General features: G+C 44.1%; 3 protein-coding genes across 6 annotated transcripts; 2 read left to right on the top strand and 1 right to left on the bottom strand.

Annotated features, from left to right (window-relative positions):
• Positions 1–141: 141 nt before the first annotated feature.
• Positions 142–8,671, top strand: LOC133930972 (syntaxin-43-like). 3 transcript variants are annotated; one of them, XR_009911823.1, is made up of 9 exons: positions 142–452; positions 955–1,231; positions 1,337–1,426; positions 1,517–1,594; positions 6,199–6,276; positions 6,390–6,455; positions 6,551–6,631; positions 7,296–7,472; positions 8,054–8,671. XR_009911823.1 is itself a non-coding variant. In XM_062377765.1 (8 exons), exons 1-8 carry the CDS (start codon positions 259–261, stop codon positions 7,401–7,403), a joined length of 972 nt encoding a protein of 323 aa, XP_062233749.1. In that variant the 5' UTR covers positions 142–258; the 3' UTR covers positions 7,404–7,804. The 3 variants fall into 3 exon arrangements, 1 of the variants encoding a protein (XP_062233749.1); XR_009911822.1 differs by having other exon boundaries at positions 8,084–8,671; XM_062377765.1 differs by lacking the exon at positions 8,054–8,671 and having other exon boundaries at positions 7,296–7,804.
• Positions 8,672–12,780: 4,109 nt separating this feature from the next.
• Positions 12,781–15,757, top strand: LOC133930974 (growth-regulating factor 5-like). The gene is made up of 4 exons (XM_062377769.1): positions 12,781–13,265; positions 13,694–14,033; positions 14,883–15,322; positions 15,414–15,757. The coding sequence occupies exons 1-4, from the start codon at positions 13,013–13,015 to the stop codon at positions 15,419–15,421; spliced, it is 1,041 nt and encodes a 346-aa protein (XP_062233753.1). The 5' UTR covers positions 12,781–13,012; the 3' UTR covers positions 15,422–15,757.
• Positions 15,758–17,056: 1,299 nt separating this feature from the next.
• Positions 17,057–23,154, bottom strand: LOC133930973 (cyclin-dependent kinase F-4-like). Of its 2 annotated transcripts, none has more exons than XM_062377767.1 (19): positions 22,974–23,154; positions 21,686–22,092; positions 21,470–21,604; positions 21,149–21,345; positions 20,975–21,053; positions 20,789–20,857; positions 20,616–20,705; positions 20,389–20,527; positions 19,607–19,709; positions 19,479–19,531; positions 19,324–19,390; positions 18,767–18,875; positions 18,619–18,684; positions 18,449–18,517; positions 18,279–18,339; positions 18,072–18,191; positions 17,945–17,982; positions 17,783–17,864; positions 17,057–17,666 (listed from the first exon to the last, which is right to left on the bottom strand). In XM_062377767.1, exons 4-19 carry the CDS (start codon positions 21,154–21,156, stop codon positions 17,401–17,403), a joined length of 1,419 nt encoding a protein of 472 aa, XP_062233751.1. In that variant the 5' UTR covers positions 21,157–21,345; positions 21,470–21,604; positions 21,686–22,092; positions 22,974–23,154; the 3' UTR covers positions 17,057–17,400. The 2 variants fall into 2 exon arrangements, with proteins under 2 accessions (XP_062233751.1, XP_062233752.1); XM_062377768.1 differs by having other exon boundaries at positions 17,945–17,979; positions 22,974–23,151.
• Between the last annotated feature and the right edge of the window lie 4,537 nt (positions 23,155–27,691).

The raw sequence follows: 27,691 nt of genomic DNA on the forward strand, positions 1-27,691 counted from the left end.
GGTACTGACAAGTCTACACTGGCCTAAGATTTGGGCCTGGCCCAAGTCAGACTTGCGATCGTTGGCCCATTGGGCCCAGTCAACAGAGCCCAAAAGGCCCGGCCCGTTCGTCGCCTCCTCCTCCCTTGCTTGGCGGTGAAGTCCCAACTCCCACCGGTGTCGTCTCGCTCACCAACTCCAGTTCCTCCACCTCCGCCTCGCCGTCGAGATCTCGCCGTCTCGCGCGCTCGAGCTCGACCTCGGCCTCACGCGCGCGCCATGGCGACGCGGAACCGGACGCCGCTCTACCGCAAGTACCGCGACGCGCTGCGCCACGTCCGTTCGCCGGCCGGGGCGCCGTCGTCGTCTGGAGGAGGGGGAGGCGGCGGCGGACCGGTGATCGAGATGGCCTCGCTGCTGCGCTCCGACCGCCCCTACGCTCCTCTCAGCACCGACGACCCCTCCGCCTCCAGGTGCCACAACCCTCCTCCACCCGCTCGCACCTCGTCTTCGTCTAGTCTGAGGACCCTGGATTTAGTTAGATAGCTAATCGCGATGCGGAGCTACGAGACGGGATCTATTCAATTAGATCGAGTAGTATAACGCACAATAACCATTTGAAACACTGGGGTGATCCAATTGACCGGTGATTCGAAGGAGAAAGTTGAATTGCAGATCACTAATCTCGCCTATTTGCTAGTCTGATCTAATGTACCCTGTATACTATTAGCTAATTATGAGCCGATGAGCTGGCTACTATAGGGAAGATATGCGAAACGGTGAACTGGAATTTGTATTATTAGATCAAGTGCTCAAATATAAGCCTAGCATGCTGATGAATGTGTTAGACAATTAGGTGCAATGGTGGGTAGTGAAGCTTAATTGCTTCTGCTTGCGACGAAAATTCACCGGTTGGATACCTCACAATTGATAAAGTGGATGATGTGGCACTGACATTTGGTGTCTGCATTGCAGTAGAGGTGCCGTGACGGTCGGGCTGCCCCCGGCATGGGTGGATGTTTCCGAAGAGATATCTGCGAACATGCAGCGGGCAAGGACGAAAATGACTGAGCTGGCTAAGGCGCACGCCAAAGCCTTGATGCCGTCCTTTGGCGATGGCAGAGACGACCAGCGAGCAATTGAGGTTCTCACACATGAGATAACTGACTTGCTTAAAAGGTCAGAGAAGAGGCTGCAGAAGCTGTCCATGAAAGATTCCTCGGAGGATTCAAATGTCCGAAAGAATGTCCAGGTGAGTATAGTACCTTATTGATTATTGAAAGTTACAACTTAAAGACTTATAATTTATTACTGTTTTTGTTTAATGGACAAATACGTTTTTGACTGTTATATGCAGCGTTCTCTTGCTACAGACCTGCAAAACCTCTCGATGGAATTCCGTAAAAAGCAGTCATCTTATTTAAAACAGCTTCGCCGGCAGAAAGAGGTTCACTTCTGTTCCGGTCAGATACATTAAGTGCCGAAATGCTGCTTATTAACCCTAACTGGGATGCTTTGTTGATGGATACCTTTGCAGGGGCAAGATGGCATTGATCTGGAAATGAGTATAAATGGGACGAAGTCTACATTTGAAGATGACGAGTTTGATGATGTGGTACGCTATTTTTTTGTCTTTGGATCCTACATACTTAATTTTGGTAATGATGTTTATCTCTGAAACCTTTGATATTATCGTATTAATATGATGAATGCCTATAGCAACTTATGTCAGTTCTAGTGGATTCTGAGTCGTTCTTTATCAATCACTTTCTCGCCTTCTGTGTTATGGGGTGGATGGTTGGATGCGTTACAGCCAAGTCTTCAGAACAGCGAGACAGAGCATCAACTACAATGTTTGTGTTACCTGGTTTGTATTCCACGAAAAAATCATACCCCATTAGCTTGCTCACCCAGCGATGTTGTGGAATTGTTGAGAGATGCTGATCCAAAAGAAATTTGAGACTATAATGATCGGTGTGAACAATGAAAAAGCGACCCCGAAGATAAGGGCTCCAATGACGGATGGCCTAAACCAGCCCGATCAATTCACGCTTGTAAGCGGCAAGACCAGATTGCCTAGGTGCCATAGGTCGACTGAAGAAAGCCAACTAGCCAAGGCACCTTTACCTTGATGCAACACTGCACCAATACCTGAGCCCGAGGCATCACACTCCACTACGAAGGAACGCCCAAAATTAGGCAATTGAAGGATGGGAGCAGTGGAGAGTGCCTGTTTCAGAGCAGCAAATGCAGCAGCAACTTCAGGTGTCCAAGAGAAACCCTTTTTCTTGAGAAGCCGACTGATATAGAGCCGTAATCCTTGATGAACTTGTGGTAGTAACCCGTAAGGCCTAAGAAACCACGCACCGCGTGGACTGTGCGAGGAGTCGGCCATTCTTCCACGGCTTATACCTTTTGCCTATCCATGTCCACACCTTTTGCCGAGATAACATGCCCTAAATAGGCAACTGATGAAACGCTGAAAGAGCACTTTATTCACTTGAGGACCGAGTGATGTTGCCGAAGGGTACTCAGAACTATCTTGACATGCCGAAGGTGATCAGACCAGTTTAGACTGTAAATCATTATATCGTCAAAAAATACAAGAACAAACCAGCGTAAGAATGGGCGAAGAACGTCATTCATAAGGGTTTGGAATGTTGCTGGAGCATTCGTCAAACCGAAAGGCATGACCACAAACTCATAGTGGTCATCATGAGTGCAAAATGCAGTCTTGTGAATGTCGTCATCGTGCATCCGCCCTTGGTGATAACCGGAGCGTAAGTCGAGCTTACTGAAGAAGCAAGCCCCTTTGAGTTCGTCGAGGAGTTCCTCCACTACTGGAATCGGAAACTTGTCCTTCACCGTATTAGCATTGAGTGCACGATAATCAAGACAAAAACGCCAGGAGTCATCATGCTTTTTGACAAGCAATACCGGTGAGGAGAATTCTGAAGTACTGAGACAAATAAGGCCATGCTTCATCATCTCTGAACATTGGTGTTCCAACTCATCCTTTTGAAGTTGTTGATAACGATAAGGACGTACCACAACTGGAGCACTCCCCGGAATCAAGTGGATACGATGGTCTTAGGCATGCGCTGGTGGAAGTCCTCGAGGTTCTGCAAACAAATCTGCAAAGGACTGGAGCTAGAGATCCATGCAGTGTTTGTTGGCATCCTGGATAGCAAAAGCTGTACTATTGGAGGTTGCCATCCCATGCCATGTTACCTGATGGTCCTGAAGCCAAGCTGACATAGTGAGTTGAGAGAAATCCCATAATATGGGTCCAAGGCTGCTCAACCATTGTGTGCCCAGGACGAGATCAAATCCTCCTAATTCCAGAGTGTGACAATCAATTTGAAATTCGTCTGTACCAATTTGGATTTTCAACCTTGCACATCTTCCTTCACTGGAAATTCGATCCCCATTGGCAACAACTACTCGCATGCCCCCAAGATAGGGTTGTTCCACCAATCCAAGACGACGCACCACATCATTGTTGATGAAATTATGCGTGGATCTCGAATCTACTTAGGCAGTTAGAGGTGCTCCTTCAATCTGTACTGCCAATCGCATGGTGTTACTTGTGCAAAGGCCAACCAAAGCATATAGTGATACTTGCGGGTCTTCTTCTGAATCTTCGGCTGGAATGTCCCATCCAGCTGGATCATCATCATTGATGACAATAGAGAAAAGGTGCGCACATTTATGGCCACGCACAAACTTCTCATCACAGTTAAAACAAAGTCCTTGTCTTCGACCCTCGGAGATTTCGGCTGGGGTAAGGCGCTTGAATGGGCGCGCGTCCCCAACAGGACCGCTTCTGGCAACAAGCGCAGGTAATACTGCTTGCGGAACACCTGCAGTAAGCATCGGGCTGCGATGTTGAAGTTGTGGTGCGTGGCGTTGAGTTGTCGTCGCGGCAGTTCCGTGCAACTTCTCCTCATATGCATGCGCTATACGCCTAGCTTCATCGAGATCCGACGGCCTCCTGAGTTCCACATCTACCCGGATGGTGTCAGAGAGTCCTGCAACGAAGAGCTCAGTATGCTGTGTAATTGATAACAACTCTGATCTGCCCAACAACTTCTGAAATTGATTAGGGTATTCCTTTATTGTGCCGGCTTGCACCAACTGTTTGAGTTCTCCCAATGGGCTAGCCATCGCTGAACCAAACCGAACATGGCAGAGTTCCTTGAATGCAGTCCATGTGGATTCTCCTTCAAAGTGATTCCTTTGATCAAACCACTCTTGGGCGTCTCCGGTCATATGGTAGGATGCTAGCCATACTTTGCTTCTTTTCGGCTTGCCCTGTCCCAAAAAAAAATTCTCACAACTGTTGAGCCATGGTAGAGGATCCTTTTCGCCATCAAAGGTGGGAAATTCGAGCTTGTAGAACTTAGGCGTTGTGCCTCCTTCATGTTCTGTCGTGCCATGACAGGCAGAGGAGAGTTCTTCGGTCTGTCTGCCACCTCCGGGGATGCCTGATCCACCCAGCCAGGGAATCATGGTCCGTGATTGCTGGAGCGACGCATCTTCAATTTTGGCTTTCTCAACCTTGGTCACGCGCTCTGCAAGGCACGCCAAGGCCTGATGGAGAGACTCGATCTGCTTCATCAGAACCTCAAACTTCTCGTCAATAGTCATGGCTAATATAGATGTGGATTGATCGGTAGCCATAATCTCTAATACCAAGTTGTTATGGGGTGGATGGTTGGACACGGGTGGATTGCAAAGGTGATAATCGTGGCTGGTTGGAGAACGGGGCTGTTGTGGTCAGCGTCGCCCCAGGACGAAGCGCCGTGTTGTCGAACAAAACTAGCAGCAGGAGATGAGGAAACAGAGAAACTAGATGATAGATTAGAACCCAATCATTGCCTATCTATTATTGATTGGTCTGGGCTAATATATAGCTGGCTTTACATGATATCTAAGGCAATAGCCAAATACAAGATCTATCTGGACTCTTATTACCCAATTCGAAACCAATTCAACTCCTAAACCGAAACCAACTCTGAAACTGAAACAGAACCTAATTAGGACTCCTATTTGGGTGGCGACACTGATAGGTAAGCCCCCACATAACACTGTGACTCTTTGCCTCCTTCGAACCATACTTTGGCACTAATGATATATGGACATGTGTCTAGAGAATTCATGCTTTGTGCTGCAAACCTATATGCTTTGGATAACATAAAAGGAGGTGCAACTGGGGAATAAGTTTGGATTTCCTAGAATCTCCCCAGTTCATTTATTTGGGAACTTCTGGACTGATCAAGAGGGATACGGTACTATGGTCCATTAGGTTTCATTTAAGATTTGAAATGACTCATTTTGACTATAGTTCTCAGTGCAGCTGGTTTTCCCTGAAAGAAAAGAGAAATTTCAATTAAAGCTCTTATTGCAGCAGGTTTTGCACGCTGCCTCCATTGATTTAACTCTACCAGAATATTCTACCTCGCTCAGATGGCAGATGGAAAACGCCCTACTCTAAAAGATAAAAGATTGAGTTGGCAGTGGTGATGGTGGCTTTCACCTTGGGAACTTCGGTGGAGGATGTGATCTTTTGAGCATATGTGTTTGTGTATGCTTGCAACACAGTTCTATGTGGGTTTCTTATTGGATGCCAATTTTGTATGTGATTTCAAAATTCAAGGTCAGGATAATAAAGAGGAACCAACTAGATGTATGAAAGGAAAATCACGTTATTTTGTTTTTTTAAGTTTAGAACTTGTGGTACCATTATTTGAGATCCATTGCAAGAGATGGGTGGTGACTAATAATACATACAATATACAATATGTAAACGAAATCAAAGGAGTTTCAGTTACTTCTCTACCTTGTCATGGGAAACTGCATTAGTCCAATCAACAAAACGCCATGCCCCTGTATTCACTCATCAAGAATACAATCCTGCATTTGCATGAAGGACTGAAGGTGTTAGACAGTTGTTTCAAGTAACTAAACTGCTGCTTTTATATCACTGAAAGATATGCTCTAAGAAATTTGTCGACATAACCTATCCTTTCATTGTGTCTATTTTATTGTGCATTTTGTTTTGGAATATTTAATTATTCATTCAGAGTGGGCTGAATTTGAATGTTTTATGTTAGGAATAGACTTGTTGGAATCTAGACCAGTAGATGAAGAGAAGTCCAGAAAGTTATTTAAAGTTAGTTATTGTTGATGTAATTAATACTAGGATTTTATTTACAGGGTTTCACTGAGGTTCAGACGTCAAAACTTAAGAAAAGTGAAGCATTCACTAGAGAAAGGGAGAGAGAAATCGAACAGGTGAGTTATTGATTGATTTTTCTGCCGATCAATTCGATGCTATAGATATACTCCTATTGATATAGCAAGTTGTGCCTGAAGTCACTATGTTTTTGTCTGCTTGTTGTTTGAAGGTTGTTGAATCAGTCAACGAGCTTGCACAGATCATGAAGGATCTTTCAGTTCTTGTGATCGATCAGGTATATGAAATCCTGATTAATTGTGTTATCAATGATTAGTTATTTAGTTTTGATAACTAGTTTGGACTAGACTCTTGATTTCTTCCTTTGAACAGGGAACTATCATTGATCGGATAGACTACAACATACAGAATGTTGCAGCTTCAGTTGAGGAGGGTTACAACCAACTGCAAAAGGTTTCATCCTGAACCACTTTTCCCCTTTGATAGTAGAGTACTGTATTCTTTTTTGTAGGTTTCTGTAGAATGTACCTGTAGTAAGATGAACTAAACCTTTATGCTACATTCCATATGCCAGGACTTTTAAGCTGCTAGACTAAGTATGCCTGTTTGATACATATAGAGTAGGGTACTAGGGTGTGTTGAGATTTATACTTTTGCAATGTGCCTTCCTGGTACCCACAAAATTTTGTCATCGTGTGAAGCATGCATTCATTTTTCGCCAGTATTGCATTAAAAATATGTGAATTAGTTATATGAAAGGCATGTAGATGCATCATAAAAATATGTTCATAGTGTTATACTTCTATAACTTAAACAGATGTATTGAAATGAAACGTTTTCCACAACCAGAGGTAGTAAATTTTTAACCAACCCTTCAGCTTACTGCTTACGGTAGGCACTGTCGTGTGCCGTTATGACCTCTCTCTCTCTCCTCTCTCTCTCTCTCTCTCTCTCTCTCTCTCTGCATTCATATATTATTTTAAAGGTTCCACGGATGTCATTCGTGTTTCACTTGCAGCACCTTATGATCATAGCGCCTCTTAAAATAAAGAAAAATAGTACGAGGCATCAGTATCTGAAGTTTACAGTCTAATATCTTGGTCTGTCTGTTCTGCAGGCTGAAAGGACACAGAAGAAAGGGGGCATGGTGATGTGTGTCACTGTCCTTGTCATTCTGATCTTCATCATGATAATCCTTCTGATTTTGAAGAAGATCATTTTCTGACATAGTCACATTCTTTTTACGGTTGATGGACGGCATCCAAGTGAACGCTCATCTACTCTTATGTCTTATGTGAGTGATTATACAGTGCCTGCGTATTGGGAATGCCGCAGTTCGTTTGAATAGGGCAATATGACTTACTGATCTGAAGATGGTTCTGCCCGGATTCGTAGTGGCTGGGTCAGCTACTGTCTTCAGTCTTCACCACAGTTTTTGCAGCACTGCAAATGTAGAGATGCCATATTCATACGTGCCTCATTTTTTTTTAAATGAAGAGTTGTGTTAACACATTTCACCTTCCTGTTTGTCTTGGAGCAACCAGGCTAGATTGTGTATGCCTTTGTATAGAGTTGTATCATCCTATTATTGGAAATCGAAAAGTAGCTTCAGTTTCTGTGTCATCATCCTGCATGATTTCTGCACTCCATTTTGAACTAGATTTGAAGTGGCATTTCATTGTACCAGAGAATCCCTACATTTTCACGATATTTTTTCTTCCTTTTGTGTTCATGCTGTATCATCTTTTGTATTCCTTTACCTGCTAAGATATACACCAGACTAACCATGTTTCCCTGTTAAGATGCCATGGTTTCCACATTATGGACATCCGAAGAGTCGCAAGTTACAACTTTATCATTGGTTCTCTTGTACAGTTGGAAATACAATGGGGATTTTCATTTCAGGTGTCGGCAATCGGCGTCCTGATGGCGTCAGTTCATCACACAATTTTCTCCGATGGTTTCTGAGATTTTTGCTGCAATTAGCCTGTGCTGCTGGCCAAGTTACAACTTACAAGGGTTTGTTGGGAGCTGAAGGTCAATCGGTCAAGAACCAAGATCCTCCCATTTCCTCATTTTGACCAGCTGGTCCCGAGCCATGCTTGCAGCAATGTACTGGTTATTGGTGATGTAAGATCTCTGTGCCCCACCTCTGTATTCAATTCAGCCTTGTGGTGTCCTTTTGTCCCCATTTATAATGCCTCTGGCTGCCTCAGCTGTTGCTGTAACTTGGACAGGAGCTATGTTTCTCTCCTACTAGGCACCTCTCCTATTTAGTTTTTCTTTTCTATTGGGGCGGAGTACATCATCACCCTCCCTGGCCTGGTACTAATCCAGCATATTGGGGGGGGGGGGGGGGCATTTTGTTTTGTTCTAGACTTGTAGCATCTGATACTAGAACTCAGTATTCATTCATTTTTTTTGGGTTCTATTCTAGCATCAGATATTGAACTGTGAATCTGTGATAGGATAATAGCCGTACTGGAACCAGCATCTCGAATGCTCTGCTTGTCATGTCCGTCCGTTGCTTTGTTTCTTCAGCTGTCATGTCCATCCTTCTCCCCGGGCTGCTGGGGAGGAGAGTGGTGAACATTTGAGGCTACAAATATTTACCGGGATCTGTGAAACATTGCGCACTGTAGCAGCTTGTGTGCTACACCCATGAAGCACTCCATTGAAGTCCAAGCGAACGAGTAGGGATCGAGTAAAAGCACGGATTTAGGGTTCCTGATGCCTGCGTCTGATAATGTTGCAGATTGGTCTGTATTGTACGAGTATCCTTTTTCCGTGCTATGTTGTACACTGTGCTGTACAACTTGCTGCCCGTGTCGTATGCTTGTGTCGCTGAATGGCTTGATGATGATACTTGGTGATGATGGGTTTGGGTGTTTGATTTTATGTTTCCGCGAGTTGGCCATGCTTTCCAAACGTCTACTCTCTCTGCCCGTGAACGTTCGAGTCATAGCTTCAATGCTTCAAAAGCGAAATACTCCATTTGAGAGGCATTTCAGGGCAGCAAGCAACCGTTATGAAATGAGCTAGGTGTGTTTGGTTTAGTTTCTGCTGTTTTTTTAGCTGTTTTTTTTACTTAAAAGCAAAAAAGCTAAACTAAATAGTTGTCTGTTTTTGAAAATTGATTTTTGAGAAGTAAAAGCTAGTAAAAACTATTATTATTAATGTAGGTCAGAAGCTAATCTGGAGAAGTTTTTACAGCTTCTAAGAGATAATATTCTGAGAGGTATTATATATATTATATTTTTTTATTTGCATTAAAAGTCAATTTAAAAATATTTTTTATAAATAATTTTACAAACAGTAACTTCTAAAACAGCTTTTTGAAAAGATTTAGAAAATGTTTGGTTTTTGGCCCCAGCAGGTCAAGCCAAAATTTTACCAAAGGCTAAATTAGGGTAGTGCTAAATTTTGGTCTTCAAAATGATATTTTGTTTGAGATCAAGCTAAAATTTGATTAGTTAAAAATTGTGGCGAACGATTTGACTATCCGAGATTTGCCTAAAAACGCTATAGAAAAATTTAACCGATCAATTTTTTTCAAAATATAATCAAATTTTAAAAGCACAACCAAAATTTGACTTACTTCCTTTAACCCAACAAACCCTTAATCCAACCAAACCGGCCTTAGGCCCGACCAGAATCAGATGGAGAAAATATATATTTATTTATTCAGTCAATAGTTGAGCGATCTGTCCTGACATGACAACTTTGAACTCGATTGCTTTGTCTGGTTGCTATCTTTTGGGCAGAAAAACCATGTTTTCGTATAGCTAGTTCAACAACCCCAAGTCCCCTACCCAAAAATGAAAAAAATAAAATATGAGAGAACTGCATTTTAGAAAGAACAAATTGTACAAAACCACGAACTTTAGAAAAAACGTGGCCTAAAACCATCACTTTTTTTAAAAAAAAATGCACTTAACCATAACTATTCAGGCAATTATTCCAGAAAACCACGATTTCCGTCCGAAAAACGTTATCTAACAGGTGGACCTATTTGTCGGTCACACTAGCAGGTGGGCCCCACCTATCAGCATTTTTTTCTTTCTCCCCCCTCCTCCTTCACCTTTTTCCACATGCTCCACCACGCCAGTCCTTCTGCGTGCTCCTCCGCGCCGGCCCGTGTCACCGCTGACCCACACTCAAGTGATGACCGTGCACTAGTCGTATCATTGGAGGCACACTAGATGACGGCGACAATCGGATAGCGTTCAGTGACGATCGGACAACGGTAAGCGACAATGTACGGCTATGGTAGCACAGTGGAGGGGCAGGGCAAGACGACGGTGTGAGCTCTAATTCGGCGGGAAAACAAAAGAATCGATCAGAGAAACGGCGGGGGAGGGCTCGGTAAAGCTCCTTCGAGCTCATTGGCAGCTGGGAGGGCCTAGAGACGGCACAACTCCGACATATTTGAGCTGTAGCGTAGATTGCCAACGTCAAACAATGGTGCCAATTGATCGGTGGAGGGTGGTAGCGGCAACAATCCACCACGGTGAATTTAATTGGGTAGGACTCGGCTGGCAAGCTCGAACGGAGCTCGGTGGGTGACATGCACTCAACACGGCGGCACTCGGAGGCTCGCGGTGGGCCATGTTGGTGTCGAGCCGAAGCCAAAATGGCACACGTCAAGGCTCGCCTGAGGTGAGAGGAAGCTCACAAAGTGCGTATCTCATCAGGGAATGCTCCGTTGTGGCGGCTTGACAACGGGGTGACGGGAGGCTGCCAAAGTTAGGGACGAAAAGGGGTCGAAGCACTCGGTGTGGGCCTAGGGATGGCAGATTCGTGCGGGGGTTAGCTGCAAGAGACTCCTGCGACCCCCTCTCCGTGCTTCTCATGGCTCAAGCTCAAGGGAGCTCGTTAGGGGTGTGGTGAATTTGGTCGGTGGCGTGTGCTGTGTGTGCTTTGCTCTTTGCTCTGCTTAGATCGGTAGAGAGAGAGAGAGAGAGAGAGAGAGAGAGAGAGAGAGGATGGCAGGGGAAAGGAGATATGGACAACGACCTATCGTGCTAGGCAGCTCGGTCGCAGCCGACCTCTTTGGAAGTAGCTCGGTGATGAGCTCACCTGAGCACGGGTTGGTGACGACGTGAACCGACGCGAAGGAGCGCGTGGGAATAAGGAAAGGAGGGGGAAGAAATAAAAAAGGTATGACAGGTGGGGCCCACCTGCCAGTGTAACCGGCAAGTAGGTTCCACTTGTCAGGTAACTTTTTTCAGATGGAATCGGACGGAATTGTGGTTTTCTAGAACAATTGTCCGAATAGTTGTGGTTAAGTGCAATTTTTTTAAAAGTGGTGGTTTATGCCATGTTTGCCTCAAAATTCGTGGTTTTGTGCAATTTGCTCTTTGAGGAAACATGATGGATTATAAGATGATGAAAAATCCCATTTTACCCTTGGAAGGATAGCATGAGGGTAGGGCAACCCCGAATAGTACTAGGACATATTTGGTTGGGCTAAGATTTTTTCAAAACTTATTTTTAAAAAGTTGATATTGAAATATTCCTTCAGATCAACTTCTAACTTATAGTAATAAATGGTAGCTTTTGTTTCTCATAAGTTATTTTAAAAAATAAACTGTTTAATTTAGTTTTCTATTTATGAGTAGTAAAATCTAGCAGAAGCTGAATACGTAAATCTAAACAAGAGAGAGAGAGGGGCAATGAGGTGAGGGAAGGAGGGAGGATACAAAGGGTTTATTTGGATAGGATGTGACTTTGAAGCTTCTTGCTAGTTAAAAAAGCAGTTATAATTGTTGAATTTTGGTTATTAGTTTTTATAATATTTTTTTGTTCTCAGGACATCTAAAAGTTAAAAAGTAAAATAGAATTTGCTTATCAGTTTTTAGTTTATTTCAACCACAACTACTTTCTTAACTAGCAAAAAATCACCAAAAATCAGAGCCAGAAGGCAGCCATTTAGATACGGAAATGCTCCCTTCACACGTCCGATGCATCGGACGGACGGCCCGCTCAGCCTACAGTATCATTGAGCCAACCTAAAATTATTTACGTATCTCCAATGTTTCAGACGTTATAAAAATTTATTGCCGTAGTTATTTTCGTATGTTGCATCTCGGGAATCTCTTACGTGTAGATCTGGATCCAAAAAAAATTATCCATTCAAGTTAATTCATATATATCTCTAATGTTTCAGACGTTCAAATTTAATGTTTCAGACGTTATGAAAATTTGTTGCAGAAGTTCTTTGAGAATGTTGCATCCCGAAATCTCTTATGTACAGATCCAAATCTGAAAAATTATCTATTCAAGTTAATTCCTATATTTTCGCATCTCTAATATTTTAGACGTTCAAATTGAATGTTTCAGATATTATTGAATTTTATTATATAAGTTATTTCGTATGTTGCATCTTGGAATATAGAAATTAATTTAAATAGATAATTTTTTCATGTCCGGATCTATGTGCTTTTTTTATGTATTTTTTATGTTGTAAATATTAATTTTAAATGTTACATATATTAGTCTTCGATGTTTGGACGGGTAGTTGCTTTACAGATTCAGAAAGCTTCTGGTTTTTTGAGATAAAAACTAAAAAACCCTATCCAAACGGGGTAAAGACGAAGCAGCAGCCAGCGATATCTGCAGATCCCCCAACCCACCACCCACCACACCTTGGCCTTCCCTCCCTCCCCACCGACTCCTCCTCCTCCATTAATGGCCGCCACCAAGAACAACCCTCCAACCCCTACTTGACCTCCCCACTCCTCATCGGCTTCCCCCACCTCTGTCTGCGCGCTCTCCTGCTCAGCAAGGGAGGGACCGAGGGAGGGTGTGGCGGCGCCAGAGGCATCGCCATAGATGCTGAGCTCAGCGTCCTCGGCGATGGGGATGGGAGGAGGGTACCCGCACCACCACCAGCAGCGGGGGGCGGCGGCGTTCACGGCCGCTCAGTGGGCGGAGCTCGAGCAGCAGGCGCTCATATACAAGTACCTCATGGCTGGCGTGCCCGTCCCGCCCGATCTCCTCCTCCCCGCCCGCCCCAACCCCGCCGCCTTCTCCTTTGCCAGCCCCGCCGCCGCCGCATCGCCCTTCTACCATCACCACCCGTCCCGTGAGCTTCCCTGACCTGTTCTCCTACTCTGCCTAGCTTATGCTTATCTCCTGCTGTCAAGAGTCTTGCTCAAATGGATGCGTGCTTGCTGGGATAGGAGGGGGGGGGGGCGTTTTCTTGGATTGTGTTTTCGATTTGCAGGGGAGAGTTCTTTTGCTTGCTAATTGGGATTGATTTGGTATTGCTGTGTTGGTTTATTGATGCTTAAACATTTACCATCTGTCTATATGGATCTTTGTTGTTTTTCTGTTTTCTCAAGTCATGAGATTCTTTATTCAATCTTTTAAGCAAAAGAAAGCATCTTTGCATTGGGTTGGTGAAATGTTAATGTGCTTTTGATCTGACTCAGTACCTCTCGATTTGAATATGAATGGGTGGTGAATGGCGATGGTTGTGTGGATTAAATGTGCTCATCTATGGTGCTGCAGTGAGTTACTACGCGTACTATGGGAAGAAGCTTGACCCGGAGCCGTGGCGGTGCCGCCGGACCGACGGCAAGAAGTGGCGGTGCTCCAAGGAGGCGCACCCCGACTCCAAATACTGCGAGCGCCACATGCACCGTGGCCGCAACCGTTCAAGAAAGCCTGTGGAATCCAAGACCGCGTCACCTGCGCATCAGTCGCAGGCCCAGTTGTCCACCGTGACAACTACAACCCTCGAGACCGCGCCTCTTCAGTCCCTCACAGTGGGGGCAAAAACACATGGCCTGTCTCTCGGCGGGGCTGGCGCGTCGCAGCTTCATGTCGATGCTTCATCATATGGCAGCGAGTATGATTCTATTCGTCACCCCCTTTCTGTTTCATTATCGCTATCGCATGCTCATTGGATTAGGTTTGCCAACATTGCTTGGTTTGGTTGCATATTATACTGTAATACAGCTGCTACACTACCATATTATTTGAGCTAGGCCAATTATCAATGATGCCATGATCTTCCTTGGTTCTTTATTGCAAAAGGCAGAATCACACCAACTTAGACTGTGGTGTCTTGACTCAGGGACAAAAGCACGTCTGCCACCCAGCCTCATGCTTGCAGTTTTAGCCCTAGTTATATATTAGTCTTCCGTAGTTTTATTGTAAGATGAACTTCCTAGCCTGCTACTGCTATGCCCTGGCTGGTTTTGCTATCTTAGATGCCTATAAATTATATGTTCTGAAGAGGTATGGTTGGCAGCTGCCATGTCTTTTGTACATCGCCTCTTTGTTCAGCTATATGTTAGCTTTTACATGTCGTTTTTGCTTGTTTTTAACAATGTTGTATCGTTTAGTTTGTAAGGATTTGGCTATTAGCATATGCACTAGCTGCTTGAGATGAGCGACACATCATGCCACTTTGCTATTTTAACTGTTTCTCTTTTTCAAAATGTGATATCAGTACAACTTTGTGTATGAAACTCATGTTCCGAATTTAGTTGTGGTAGTCCAACTTATCACAAATTCACTACCCCCACACATGTTTCAGTTGGTACCACCAGAAACCCATATGTATCTGGTTATTTTGAGTCAATCATATTAGGGTCCTAACAATATCGTTGATCTGACAAGTTTCTATCAGTTCATAAATGTTCTATTTAGCAAGTTGCTGCTGTAATTTATCCATGATTAAATGATCATTCAGGTACTCTCTTGGAGCTAAAGCTGATGTTAGTGAGCTGAGTTTCTTCGCTGGAGCATCAGGAAACAGCAGGGGCTTCACCAATGATTCTCCAACAGATAGCTCATGGCACTCTCTGCCATCGAATGTGCCCCCATATACATTGTCGAAGACTAGAGATTCTGGCCTCCTGCCCGGCGCCTACTCGTATTCCCACCTCGAACCGTCGCAGGAACTTGGCCAGGTCACCATCGCTTCGCTGTCCCGAGAGCAGGAGCGCCACTCTTTCAGTGGTGGGGCAGGAGGGTTGCTGGGAAATGCGAAGCAGGAGAACCAGCCTCTGAGGCCTTTCTTTGATGAGTGGCCTGCGACGCGGGATTCGTGGTCGGAGATGGACGATGCAAGGTCCAATAGGACCTCCTTCTCGACAACTCAGCTCTCGATCTCCATCCCGATGCCCAGATGTGAGTCTCTTATTAGTCCGTTGTTTATTTCCTTGCTGCTCTAGATCATGCTGGGCGCAGACTGCTGATCGCAATCGCGTTCTTGATGCAGGTGACTGAGAAGCTTGCTGCCTCTATGTGGCCGTGTAGGATGTGCACCGGCATTGTGCCACTGTTACCAAGTGATTCAGAGATTGATAAGCCCTAGTTCTATCTTTCAGTGTATCGCACTAAGAACTCTTGTAAGAGCAGGATCCGTCTGTATCAGTGGAGGCATGGAACTCCATCCCTTTTATGATTCTACCCTGCTTTGTATTGTACCCAGACCCAGACCCGTGGGAAATTTGACTGTCAGTCTTTGTTGCCTGTAGTGGATGATGGATTTATCTTGCAAGTATTCCTTGCTGCAATCTGATGGCGAATCTGATATCTGGCATCTGGTGCCATTCAGGTCCTCATGCGAGTGCATTTTGTTCTGCTAAATGGATGCAAATCTGATACTCAAACTTTCAAAATTTTGACCGGCAATAGCTTTTAAAATATTTAGTTTAGAAATATAAAATTGTATGTGTAGATTTATCTTGAAAAATAATTTTATAATATTATATTTTAGTAGATATTATAATTTTATTTTAATAGATATTATAATTTTATTTTAATAGAAAATAATAGTAAAGTTGGACGGTTCGTAATGTATTTTTGACCGGCCCTTTTTCCTCGTTCAGATCCAGCATGAATGTGACGTTCTCATGCACTATTTTCTCCTATTTAATAATAAATAAACAAAAAAAGGAGACGAGAAGAAAGTCTGCACGTGAGCCTGTATTCTCGTGTGCAGCTGAGCTGAAAAGGGAGGAATGGCTCGGAAGTTTGCAGCAGCTTTTGAGCTGAAATCTTGGTACTGGAGGATAGCAAAATATTGCACGCAGTTGGGTCGCGAAAAAAGCTGTGCCCCTGCCGCCTGCAGCTGCCGATGCTGCCAAGTCTTTGGCAGGTGTCGCTTCTGTCTAAAAGGGAACAGTCAAACAAACGTGATACCCAAAGTCAGGAAAACACGCCGCCGTGCGCTATTTGAGATTGCAGACTACGTATTTAAGCTTGATTTTGATGTCTTTAAGCTTTTTTCAGCCAAGTAGTAGTTTAAGATGGGAAGGTTTGCGCAACTAAATTGAAGTTTGGCGTTGAGTTCTCGTACTCGAACTACGATTAGAAAGCACTCAATGGATCATTGTAACGGTCATCAAATGCTGAAACTACAGATCCAAATGAATGGTCTAATTATCTTCAAAAGGCACCGAAAAATTGCTTTGCTCCAAAAACGTCATTTAGGGTTTTAGAATTTACTTGAAGTTTCTTGACCTTTTAATTATGTAGTTCTTTCTTGTTGTTTGGTGGAGCAAGTGCGCTAGGATGCTCTTGGCCTATTTGAGATAGTAGAATATGTATTTAAGTTAAATTTAGATGTCTTTGAGGTTTTTAGCCACCGACTAATAGTTTAAGCCAGGAGGCTTGACCCATCTTAGTTGAAGCTTGGCTTTGAGTTCTCGTTCTGGAAAGGTATTGGCATACTGAAACCAAACATAGGTCTAGTACGTGAACTCAAGGGCGAACTTCATCTCAGTCGGGTAACATCTCAATGCTTAAATTAGTACGGTAGCATCACAAGAGGAAAACCAACACGTCATGCAGCAACAACTGAACATGCAATACAACATTGCAAATATCTACCATATGCCACAGGAATGCAAGATCAACTGAACAAGCAAAGCAAAGCAATACCATACCATATAATAGCCGCATGCCACAGGCTATGCAGGAACGACTGAGCAAGCGTCACGTAGCAGGGTATTGCGTACAGAAACATAACAAGTGTGTATAACACAATGTCCCATGGAGGTGCATCCGGCCATGCTCGCATCCATGGAACCCAGGGCGATGCGGTGCATGAACCGGGACACATTTTATTCAACATCAAAAGCAAGCACGGCAATAGACACTGGTGGACAACATCACAGTGAAGGAGATTGGTGGTTTATTTTGCAGTAGTAGTGGCAGCAGTGATGCTTGCAGGGCCGAGTGTGGAATCTGTTTCCTGAGCTTCAGCTAACGAGCTTCCTCGGAAGGAGAGCCCTATCACCTGGCATATCGAATGGGCGTCGGAAGGGGTCGCTGGTTGGGCCGTGCCACACCCTGGATCCCACGGGCAAGGGGCGCTTGATGGTGTTCCCACCATGGGTTCTAGCCTTAAGGTCTGTAAACTTCTCAGAACCCAAGCCCGACACTCTGTTGGGGCCCAATGACAGCTGAGACAGCTTCTCGGCAAGGTCAGGTGCACGGGGGCTCTGGTCCTTGGAGAGGTAATTTCCTACAGACATCAACATTTGCAATATTAGCAAGAGACTTGTGCTGTGTAAAATCCAGGGTGACTAGACAAGATCGTTTGAGGTATATAACCGCAGAAAGTTCAGAAACATTACTCACCATTGCTCCTTGCTGGTGGTGCTCTGGACCAAGGCTGATTCATTGCGTTAGCCTTTGCCACTTTATAAGTACTCTCTGAGGCCTGCAGCATAGAATTGATATTTTTGAGTAACTGAAATGGTAGCGACTAACTATATCAACAGAAAAGGGTCTAATAATCACCTGATGATCCAAATCCAGCTTCCTTTGTGCACCAACTGCTAATTGACAAGACAAGTATAAACTCCAGGAACAATAGAGATAAATCTTCATATGAAATGAATATGTCATGACATCTTAGATGGGTTACCTGCTCTTGCTGGAGTGTTAGTGCTCAAGTATGAACAATTAACTGTTGGCCTCCCACTGTATACAGGTCCCATGGAAAATCTCCTACCATTCTTCTGATCCACTGCTCCTTTGGCCCCGACTACAGATCCATTATTTGAACTGATTCAACAATGATGTCCTAATTAAAAAGAACATGAATACGCATATCTCCAGGATATTGACATACCCGATGGCGGTGTCGATGCGGTAGATCTGAAGCGTAGTGAAGGAGGGACGTAGAAGCATGGCTGTGACATACAATGATGGTAAGGTCATGAAATGAATTCATCTAAAAAGGGTCATGAAATGAATTAATTCAACATCTATTGTGGTATGGAAATCCATCAGAAATATGACCTGAAAGAAGGGATGCTGCAAGGCCTCCACTGCTGTTGGCCTTCTTTGTGGGTCCCATGAGCAAAGCCACTGTGGCACATAGTAATTGGTTATTCCTCATTTATATTGGAGATTGTCGCCTTGCACTACTTTGAGAAAAAAAGTAGGGACTATTGAATGTTGATATTTACCGAAATAAGGTTGATTGCATCTTCACTTGCTGAGGGAACCACTTCCGAAAGATGTATGCTTTCACACTGTAAGAATATGACATAGCCATTAGGTACCATTATCATTCACTCTAATCTTGTAGAGAGAGGGAGAGATTCATCTTTCTACCTGAGGAAACTGAAAACGGATAGATGCTGCAAGCTGCAGTCCTCCAGGCCAAGTACACTGATTTGGAGTGCCAAGAATGCCACAAATTTTGTAAAGCTCATCTGCTTCACTGAGGACATAGAACATGGAGTTATTAAATAAACTTTCTCTACAGAGTAACTTGGATGAACGAATGGCCACACCAGGACTAGAGCCTGAATTTAAATAAATAATGTTTTGAAAATAGAAAACTGCAAAATAATAGTCAGTTGCCCTAGAGAATAGCAACACTCAAAATCGCCTTTTCGTAAAGTAACTGATTACTATTTCTGCAAAGAAAAAGAAAAAATGCACCAACTATTGTCTCTACAATTTCTATTATAAATATTGAAAAGGACAGCCATAAATTCTAGGAAATGTTATCTATTTATTAAAATGATAAATGGCAACACTTCCACCTACACGGCATGCTTCTCCAATCCAGCCCCAGTTCACTAAGGAGTGAATTTATATGTTCAATTGATTCGGCACACATCAACCACGTGCAGACCAAAATGGGTTTGGAGGACCATGCATACCTTGAGCCAGGAAAGAGAGGTCGCAGCGAAAATAGCTCCGCTATAATGGCGCCCATTGCCCACATGTCTGGAAATGTGATGGGGGAATAAGCATATTGGAAAAAAAAATAGTAGCAATTTGCTTTCTGGTAAAGACATAAAAATTCTTCACTCACCAACTGCAGCATTATAAACAGTAGCTTGAAGCAGAACTTCAGGGGCACGATACCTAATTAATAGCAATCATTAAATATTTGCTCTATTATTTTGTACAAGTAAATACAAGACTTGAGATATAGCCTACCAACGGGTGGACACATATTCCGTATACGGTGGTTCAGAAGAAATCTCACGAGCAAGCCCAAAATCTGCTATCTTGATGAGCTCCTTTGTAACCAACAAATTTTCTGAAATAGCATAATGTTACAAGGTCAACAGTGATAGTTGGGATTTGCAAATAAGATTGAACAGTCCCAAATGGAACACATTACAGGTAAATTAAACAAGAATTTGGTGCCCCAATATTTCATCCTCTCTTCATTTCAGCTTTATTTTATTTATTTATTTATTTGCTCTTATGTCCACGCAGCTCCTACGAAAGGACTAAAATTCAATACCCACTACAAGGGTTGTTTTTCCTGGTTCTGTGCTACAAGCGCTGACTTAACAATGCGTGAATCACTCTATGCATGCATTACATAAGCAACGAAGTAAAAGACATACCATATACTACAGCTGCCAGCTTCATTGGTGCAAAATTTCTAGGTAAAACTGCTCGAAAGAATTTAAAACTGACCAGAGATCAACAATAGTATGGATACTTAGTTACATACCCACCTACAGCAATTCTATGCTGAAGCTCTCAAAAGGTTTAGTGAGCTTAACAGACTCATGTATACCGAAAAGACATGGCTTGTATAGAAAGAGGATAACAGCATTTGTTCTTGAGCTGATAATTTTGTTTTACCATACATAGGAGAATATGTCCTAATGCAGTAATGTCATTAGTTCTTTTCATTAAAAACAAGTGACACATTGTCTAGATCCTAGCACAACACAACAAAAAATAGCTCAACAATTGCATACCAGGCTTAAGGTCACGGTGAAAATATCCACGTTGGTGCATGTGATTCAAAGCTTGAAATATTTGAAAGCACCAATTTCTGACTTCAGTCTCTGAGAAGGGCTTCCCTCTATTCTTCATCAGCTGATATAGATTGCACTCCTAAAGTCGCAAAGAACACAAACTTCAGTCACCTTACAGATTACAGCACTGGAACAACTTGTGAACAAGGGCTATGAATGGTCCATACCATGTATTCAAAAACAAAGAACAACGTATCGTTCTCTCTTATAACTTCCTTGAGCTTCACGATGTTTGGATGGTTCATCCTTCGCAGCGACTAGCAGAAAAAATATTAAGCAACTCAAATCACCCATAGAAAATGTGGTAAAAAGATAGACATGTTACAAAACAACAATGCACCTTCACTTCACGAAGATTGATGCACTCCTCCCAGGAATAATATTTTTTCTTCATTTTCTTGATCGCAACCTATCAAAACATATGTTAATTAGGTGGCAAAACAGAATGAACGTGTAGCCGAACTGTGTAGCTACTGAAAAATCAAAGCGTAACTAAAGCAAACACCAGGCAAGCAAAATGACGTACCACTTCACCATTTTCTTTATTGATTGCCCGCCAAACACTCCCAAATGTACCATCACCTACTTCCTTGATAATCGTATACCTGGATCACCATGCACAAACGAAGTTAGCAGACCATACAAATCAGGTTGGACAGAATTCCAAGTTCATAATCATCTGATGACGGAAGTTCTTTACCTCTCCATTTTATTAGCTGGTGTCCAAAACTGCCCCTTATTGTAGAACAGTCTTATAGTCACAAACAAGACTCATGAATGTATTGCGGCAATGCCTTTGGATGCTAGAACACCAAAGCCACTGGAGACTCTTTTCGAAGCTCTGTAGGCAGCACCCATGCTTTGTGACAACAAAATTTTGAACACCTCACCTCTGCACTGGAATTAGCAGAAAAGGGAAAACATTATGGAGTCCACAATTTCCATTTTTCACATTTTTATAATTTTATATTATAACTGAATTACGAATGAACTTAGTAGACATTAGAGACTGCACGCTTACCTAAGGTTATGCCATCCAAAGTGAAGCCTGATGAAGAACAGCGTAACCAACACACACCAAACGTTGGACTGATCAAACAGAAAACTTACGGTGATAGGGGAGAAAAGATCTAGCAGAAACAAATAAAACCACAACCTGTTGATAGAATAAGATGCGTAAGATAAATAAGAGTGACATGAAATTATAATGCTACTAGTGTATCAATCAAAAGAATACCTAGAGCTTATATGTGACGCCAAAGCTAAGCGTTAGATCCGAGTGTCCAAAGATGTTCTGACGGTAACTTTTGCTGGCTGATCGGTGCCAAGACAAAGATTACCAAAATGTTGCCAGAGAAACAGACCCACCATGCTCAAATAAATGTGCTACAGATGCACTGTAATCACTAGTAGACTCTAATGTCCAGCAGCATGAGACCAGGCAAGGCAGTCAGTAAATGCGGTGTGTTCCTCAGGTGCAGTTGACAAAAGAGATGACAAGGAAGTCCCCGTAAAGACAAAATCTCCAGCCAAGAACTTCCTCGAGCAGTGAGATGTGGGATACAGAGGAACTTGTTGTGTAAGGGGTGTGCTCCATATCCTTACTGAGAATGCTAGAACTCCAGCAACGCACGGTGTTGAAACCTGCAAAAGTACAGAAAGTTGTAATTAAGCAACAAAGCTATAGGTAGCTATCAAGTACGTGACAATGAAGTAACACGGAACAGCAGAATCTAACTAAGCAGATCACGCCGAAACTCTAGGAGCGTAAGGAAATCCACTACACAGAGCACATGTATTCATGGTCGTATTGGCCAACAGTTCATCCCAAGAGGCGCTTCTACACTGAGCAAAGATTTTCCATAACAATACTACGCTCAACAGCCTCAACAATTCTACTTATTTAGTGATTCCCTATCTGTCCAGGTCAATACGTACTAAATAGACACCCCTACCCCTCAAATCCCAATCGACATGTACCTTTAATACACCAAAATCACACGAACTAGACAAAAATTGTACAGTACAGCCACATCTATTACATGCTATGCACCCCCCTCCCCTCCCAAAAAAAACATACCAATTAGGCATGGCATCAGTCATACGAAATTGATCATGAATCGAGTATGATAAATCACTGACACGAAACTGAGCAATAATCGGTACGATAATGTTCCAGAACCGGGACGAGACCCTAACCCAACCAAACCACCATGAATACAGTGAATCCCTGCAGAATTTCACCAATCAAACACCCGCATGATCCCCACCGCACCCCGATTCCGCCATCAACCTCCCCAGATTCGCATCAAAACAAGCATCCTCCTGGATCCGATCACACCAACCGCCTCCCCCCTCCCCGGATCCCTCGACGCAAACCCCCGACACGATCGCACCCGCCCCCGATCGATCTCACCCAACCCCACCCTACCTCAACCACGCGTGCGCTCCCCCCACCCCCCCGGTCGACTCGACGAAATCGGACGCGGATTCGACCGAATCAGGCGCGCTCGAGCTGCACGGACCTGGAAGCCCCTCGGCATAACAACGCGCCGGCGCCGGCGCCGCCTAAGGGTGCAGGGGACTCCGCCGCCGCCGCCTCCAGCGCTGATGGGGTGGATAGGGAGGGCGCGCGGTGCGGTGGTGGTGGAGCTACGAAGGACGGAGGACGGTGGGTTGCTTGGCGGATTTTTCTTCCGGTCTCTCCTGAATTTATCTGATCGGTCCAATGTGGCGCTTATTTTGCGAACCAGTCCCTGTACGACTCGGGTATCACAAAACCGCCCTCCACGCGGTTTCACGGCGACCACTTGGACACCTCATCTTGTTTAAAACATTTTTATTTATAGATATGTGTGTCGGATTAGGACCACAGGATAAGGTTCCCCTTTAGTGTGCAAATCCTAGCAATATTTCTCTTCTAATCGTGCTTGTGCGTGTGATTACAATTGCAGGATCCTGCCTTGTGTGTTCTAAATGTTCAGAGTTTCAGTTATTTCAGAATAGTTCAGAGTTTAGGAAGAAAATATTAGAATGAGCAATGATCTCATCGTTTGATTTGTTGAACCTTGTGGGACAAGCATGTTACCATCCGAAGTAGCAAGATCGTGTTTTTCAGATATTTGGATTTTCGTATATGTATGCTTTTTGCAGACATGGTCAATCTGAAAATTACTAATGCAATATTTCCATTCCAAGGTGTACAAGTCTTGCTGTTTGAATGATGGATTTTAGGTTAGTTGCTTGCTTGAACTTTAGCATTTTAGCTTCAGTTGTAATTTCATCTCTTGCTGGAGCTCATCTGGGATGAATTACAGTTAGCCATGTCTGAACTCCGATTGAAGTTTTCTACACTATTTACACGAATCTGATTGTCAGGTCACCATCCTTGAGCATGTTTGCATGACTAGACAAAATGTTCGAAGGTGCAATTTACAAAGAGAATGCAATCAACTTAATTAATGCTCTACTTTACCTCTACAAGAAGTTACTTATATCAGCAATTTTTCATCTCAAAATGTCAAAAGTAGTGCACATAATGTCTTCTGCACTTATTGAGCGACCAAACAAATAATCTTCGGCTGTTATACAGGTCATTACACCCTCAGAACAGATAATCTTTCCAAAGAAAATCAGGGACGCCAAACGCCCCACTTCTCTAGTCAACAACTTCTCCAGACAACAGTTTCTCCAAACAGCCAGCTTACGAGAAAAGCTCATTAGAAAAAAGCTATCCCAAACAAACCCTAATCTTCCTACTCGTCTACGTTCGAGTTCTGATCAACTCCTTTTCAAATAAAATTCATCGCTTTGCTTCTTCTTTTGTTTCTCGTGTGGCATCAACCTACACGGTTAATTTCATTTTTCTTTTTAACTTGAGGTAGCAGCATTGCCGTTTTATTTAAGAAAAACTCTTCCTCGTATTAAGGAAAAACTAGTTACAGAGTTAAACCTGCACGGGCCTATGGATCAGTAAACTAGTTTAACTCGCTTATGGATCAGTAAATATACTGACACCACATGATTTTATTTTACTATAGTAGTGGCAGACGACCAGTTTCTTACGGCTAAAGATGTAGAGGTTTTGATAATGTTATTCGATTGTGAAACAAAGACTAATTTCTTTTTCACAAAAGCTGCACGTATTAAGAAAAAGAAGCATCTTGTTTTTCTTGCAAGATTATATACATATACAGTATTAAGAAGCACACAGTCCGGCACGGATGACTAGTGGGCCTAATCAACTCTTGTGGGCCCAGTTGATGGCTCCCGCCATTTCCATTCGCAGTAAATCCCTTTTACCGCCAGTTTCTTGGCGCCAAACTCCTCTGGCCTTTCCCGCCTCCTATAAACTCTCCTCGATTCAATCCCTCTCCACACCGCGCCAAGCTTAGAGAGAGGTCAGCATGGTGGTGGCGTTGGGACTCGGGCGGTTCTACGGCACCAGCCTCCCGCGGCCACGCTTCTTCCCCGGCGGCGACCGCGTCGACCCGCCGGCATCCGTCACCGACCCTCTCCTCGTCTGGGCCCGCGAGGCCCACTGGTCCATGGGCGGCCTCGGCGCCAAGCGCCTACGCCTCCAGGGCCGGATAGAGGGATCCATCGACAAGCTCCGCCGCCGCGCGCGGCGCGATGCCCGGGTCAAGGCCCGCGGCGCCGGCCAGAAGCCCGCCTCGCTCGCCGCTCTCGGCTCCGATGATGACGCCAGCGACGGAGACTCCGGCGAGGAGGAGGCGGCGGCCCAGGAGCGGATCCTGAAGCGGGAGGTCGTCGATGTTGACGAGGACTCCGACGGGTCCGATGAGTCGGAGGAGGAGGACGAGCCCCTCGCGACCATAGCCACGGCGGCCAAGAAGAAGCGCGCGAGGAAGCTCGGCGACGAGTTCGACCGCATTGCTGCCGTGGAGAAGCAGAGGCCGGCGGTCGCGACGCAGTCGAGGACGTCGCTGAGGAGGAAGGCCGCAGCGGGGGCTTCCGCACCAGCGGCCGCGGCGCCGGCGAGCGCGTCGACGAAGAGGAAGGCTTCCGCTCCAGCGGCTGGGGCGCTGGCGTGGGCCTCACCGAGGAGGAAGGCTGCCGCGCCGGCCGTGGTCGCCTCACCGGTGGCTGGGACAAGGAGGACTTCCCCGAGGAACAAGAACTGAGTGGTGGTAGCTGTATGTGCTTTGTTCTGTTATATCTCTAGTTCTAGCGGTCGTTGAGATGTTAATCTTGAAGATGTAATTTGTGCCAAGTGTTGGAATGATTGGAATGGAATGAATGCTTATCTCTGAATTATACCTACAATGACTTAGTCTCTGTCCTGATTTCTGAACGTGTTGTATTTCTCATTTCTCTTTTTATCAGTTAAAGCTGTCGCATGTTCTTGAAAAATGAAAGAGAAGCAATTCTGAATCATCTGCTATCATCTGACATGTTGAAGCATGTTGCATTTGACAAAAGCTCGTAGAATTATACATGTTTAGGATTGTATATCTGCATAGAGTACTAAGAGGATAGTATCTGATCGAGGTACATAGTGCATATCACGTTTCTGGTAGCAACTGCATGAGTATATGGACACCAAGTTGAACTTTAGCTCAGCTTACCACCCCAGACTGATGAGCAGAAGAAAAGAACCAACCAGATTGTAGAAGATATGCTGAGAGCATGTGTCTTAAAAAACGGAAAGAGTTGGGATAAGAAACTCCCTTATATGAAATTCTCATATAACAATAGTTAACAAACCAGCTTAAAGATGGCCCTTTTTAAGGCACTATACGGAAGAAAGTGTATGACCTCACTATTCTGAATCAGACCGCAGAAAGCCAAGTGTTTAGCCCAAAAGTCTTAAGTGATGCGGAAAGGCAAGTGCAGGAGATTCGGGACAACTTGCGGACTGCACAGTCTAGGCAGAAGAGTTACGCCGATAATCGACGTTGAGAGATGACCTTTAAAATCGAAGACTTCGTTTACCTCAAGGTATCCCCGATCAGAGGTTTTCGCAGATTCAAAATCAAGGGTAAACTAGCACCCCGATACATTGGACCATTCCAGATATTGGAAAAGAGAGGGGAATTGGCTTATCAACTGAATCTACCATCCCAGCTCTTCGGTGTGCACAATGTGTTTCATATCTCGCAACTGAAGAAATGATTGAGAGTTTCAGAGGAGCAGCTGCCCATGAAGGAGCCGAATATACAGGAGGATCTTTCCTATTCAGAATATCCTGTCAAGATTCTCGAAATATCTGAACTTATTACCCGGGATAAAAAGCTCCGTATGTGTAAAGTACAGTGGAAGCAACACTCGGAAGCGGAAGCCACCTGAGAAAGAGAAGATGATCTTAAAGTAGAGTTTACTAGCCTCTTTCCCGATCTTTCCGAATCTCGAGGACAAGATTCATCATAAGGGGTAGGTTTGTGACGCCCAAAATTCGCGCGGCCCAGCCCAGTTCGTCGGTTCCGATCCAGTCAACGCAGCACAGCGCAGCCCAATCTCCGCACTCTCTCGCTGACACCTGGGGTGAAAGTGACTAGAGGGGGGGGGTGAATAGGCTTTTCTGAAAATTAAAACTAAAATAACGGATTAAATCTACCGGATACTCCGGTGAAGGTCGGATACTCCGGTATGGTCCGGAGTATCCGGTCTAGTCTGGAGTCTCCAGTTTATACAGGAAATCTAGAACAATTACGAATTAAATCGAGCAGCTAGAATATAAAGATGTAGCTATGTCTACTAGTTATCACAGAGCTAAAATAACAATTGAAACTAGTAAGATAATCACTAAAGCAATTTATATGAAGAATCACAAATTCACACGATTAAATAAATTGCACGAATAAAACGCAAGAGATTATCCCGGAGTTCGGCCACCTCACAAAGAAGTGCTTACGTCTCCGTTGAGGAGCTCATAAAGAGCTAGGTCTTTTCCAACCCTATCCTCTTCTAGCGACCACAAAGATCAAGCTGGATTTTCCTTACTCAATTTGAAGTTTGGGTGCTCTACGGGCAACGCCTTGCCGTCTAGAAGCACGAGGCTTCAAGAGTAATGATCACAGCGAATGCTTGAGGAAGAACTCAATGCTCAAGTGGCTTAAACCCTCTCCAAACCCAAACTCACTAAATTTTGCAAATTTTGCACTAAAGGTGGTTGGAGGGACTTTGAATGCTCTTAAAGTGCTCAAGGAGTCTAGAGTTCACCACCAACAGCAAGCGTTAAGTGCCATGGGGTGTGGGAGTATTTATAGTCATCTCTCAAAAA

The sequence above is a fragment of the Phragmites australis genome, chromosome 10 (genome assembly GCF_958298935.1).
Source record: "Phragmites australis chromosome 10, lpPhrAust1.1, whole genome shotgun sequence".
Classification (NCBI taxonomy): Eukaryota; Viridiplantae; Streptophyta; class Magnoliopsida; order Poales; family Poaceae; genus Phragmites; species Phragmites australis.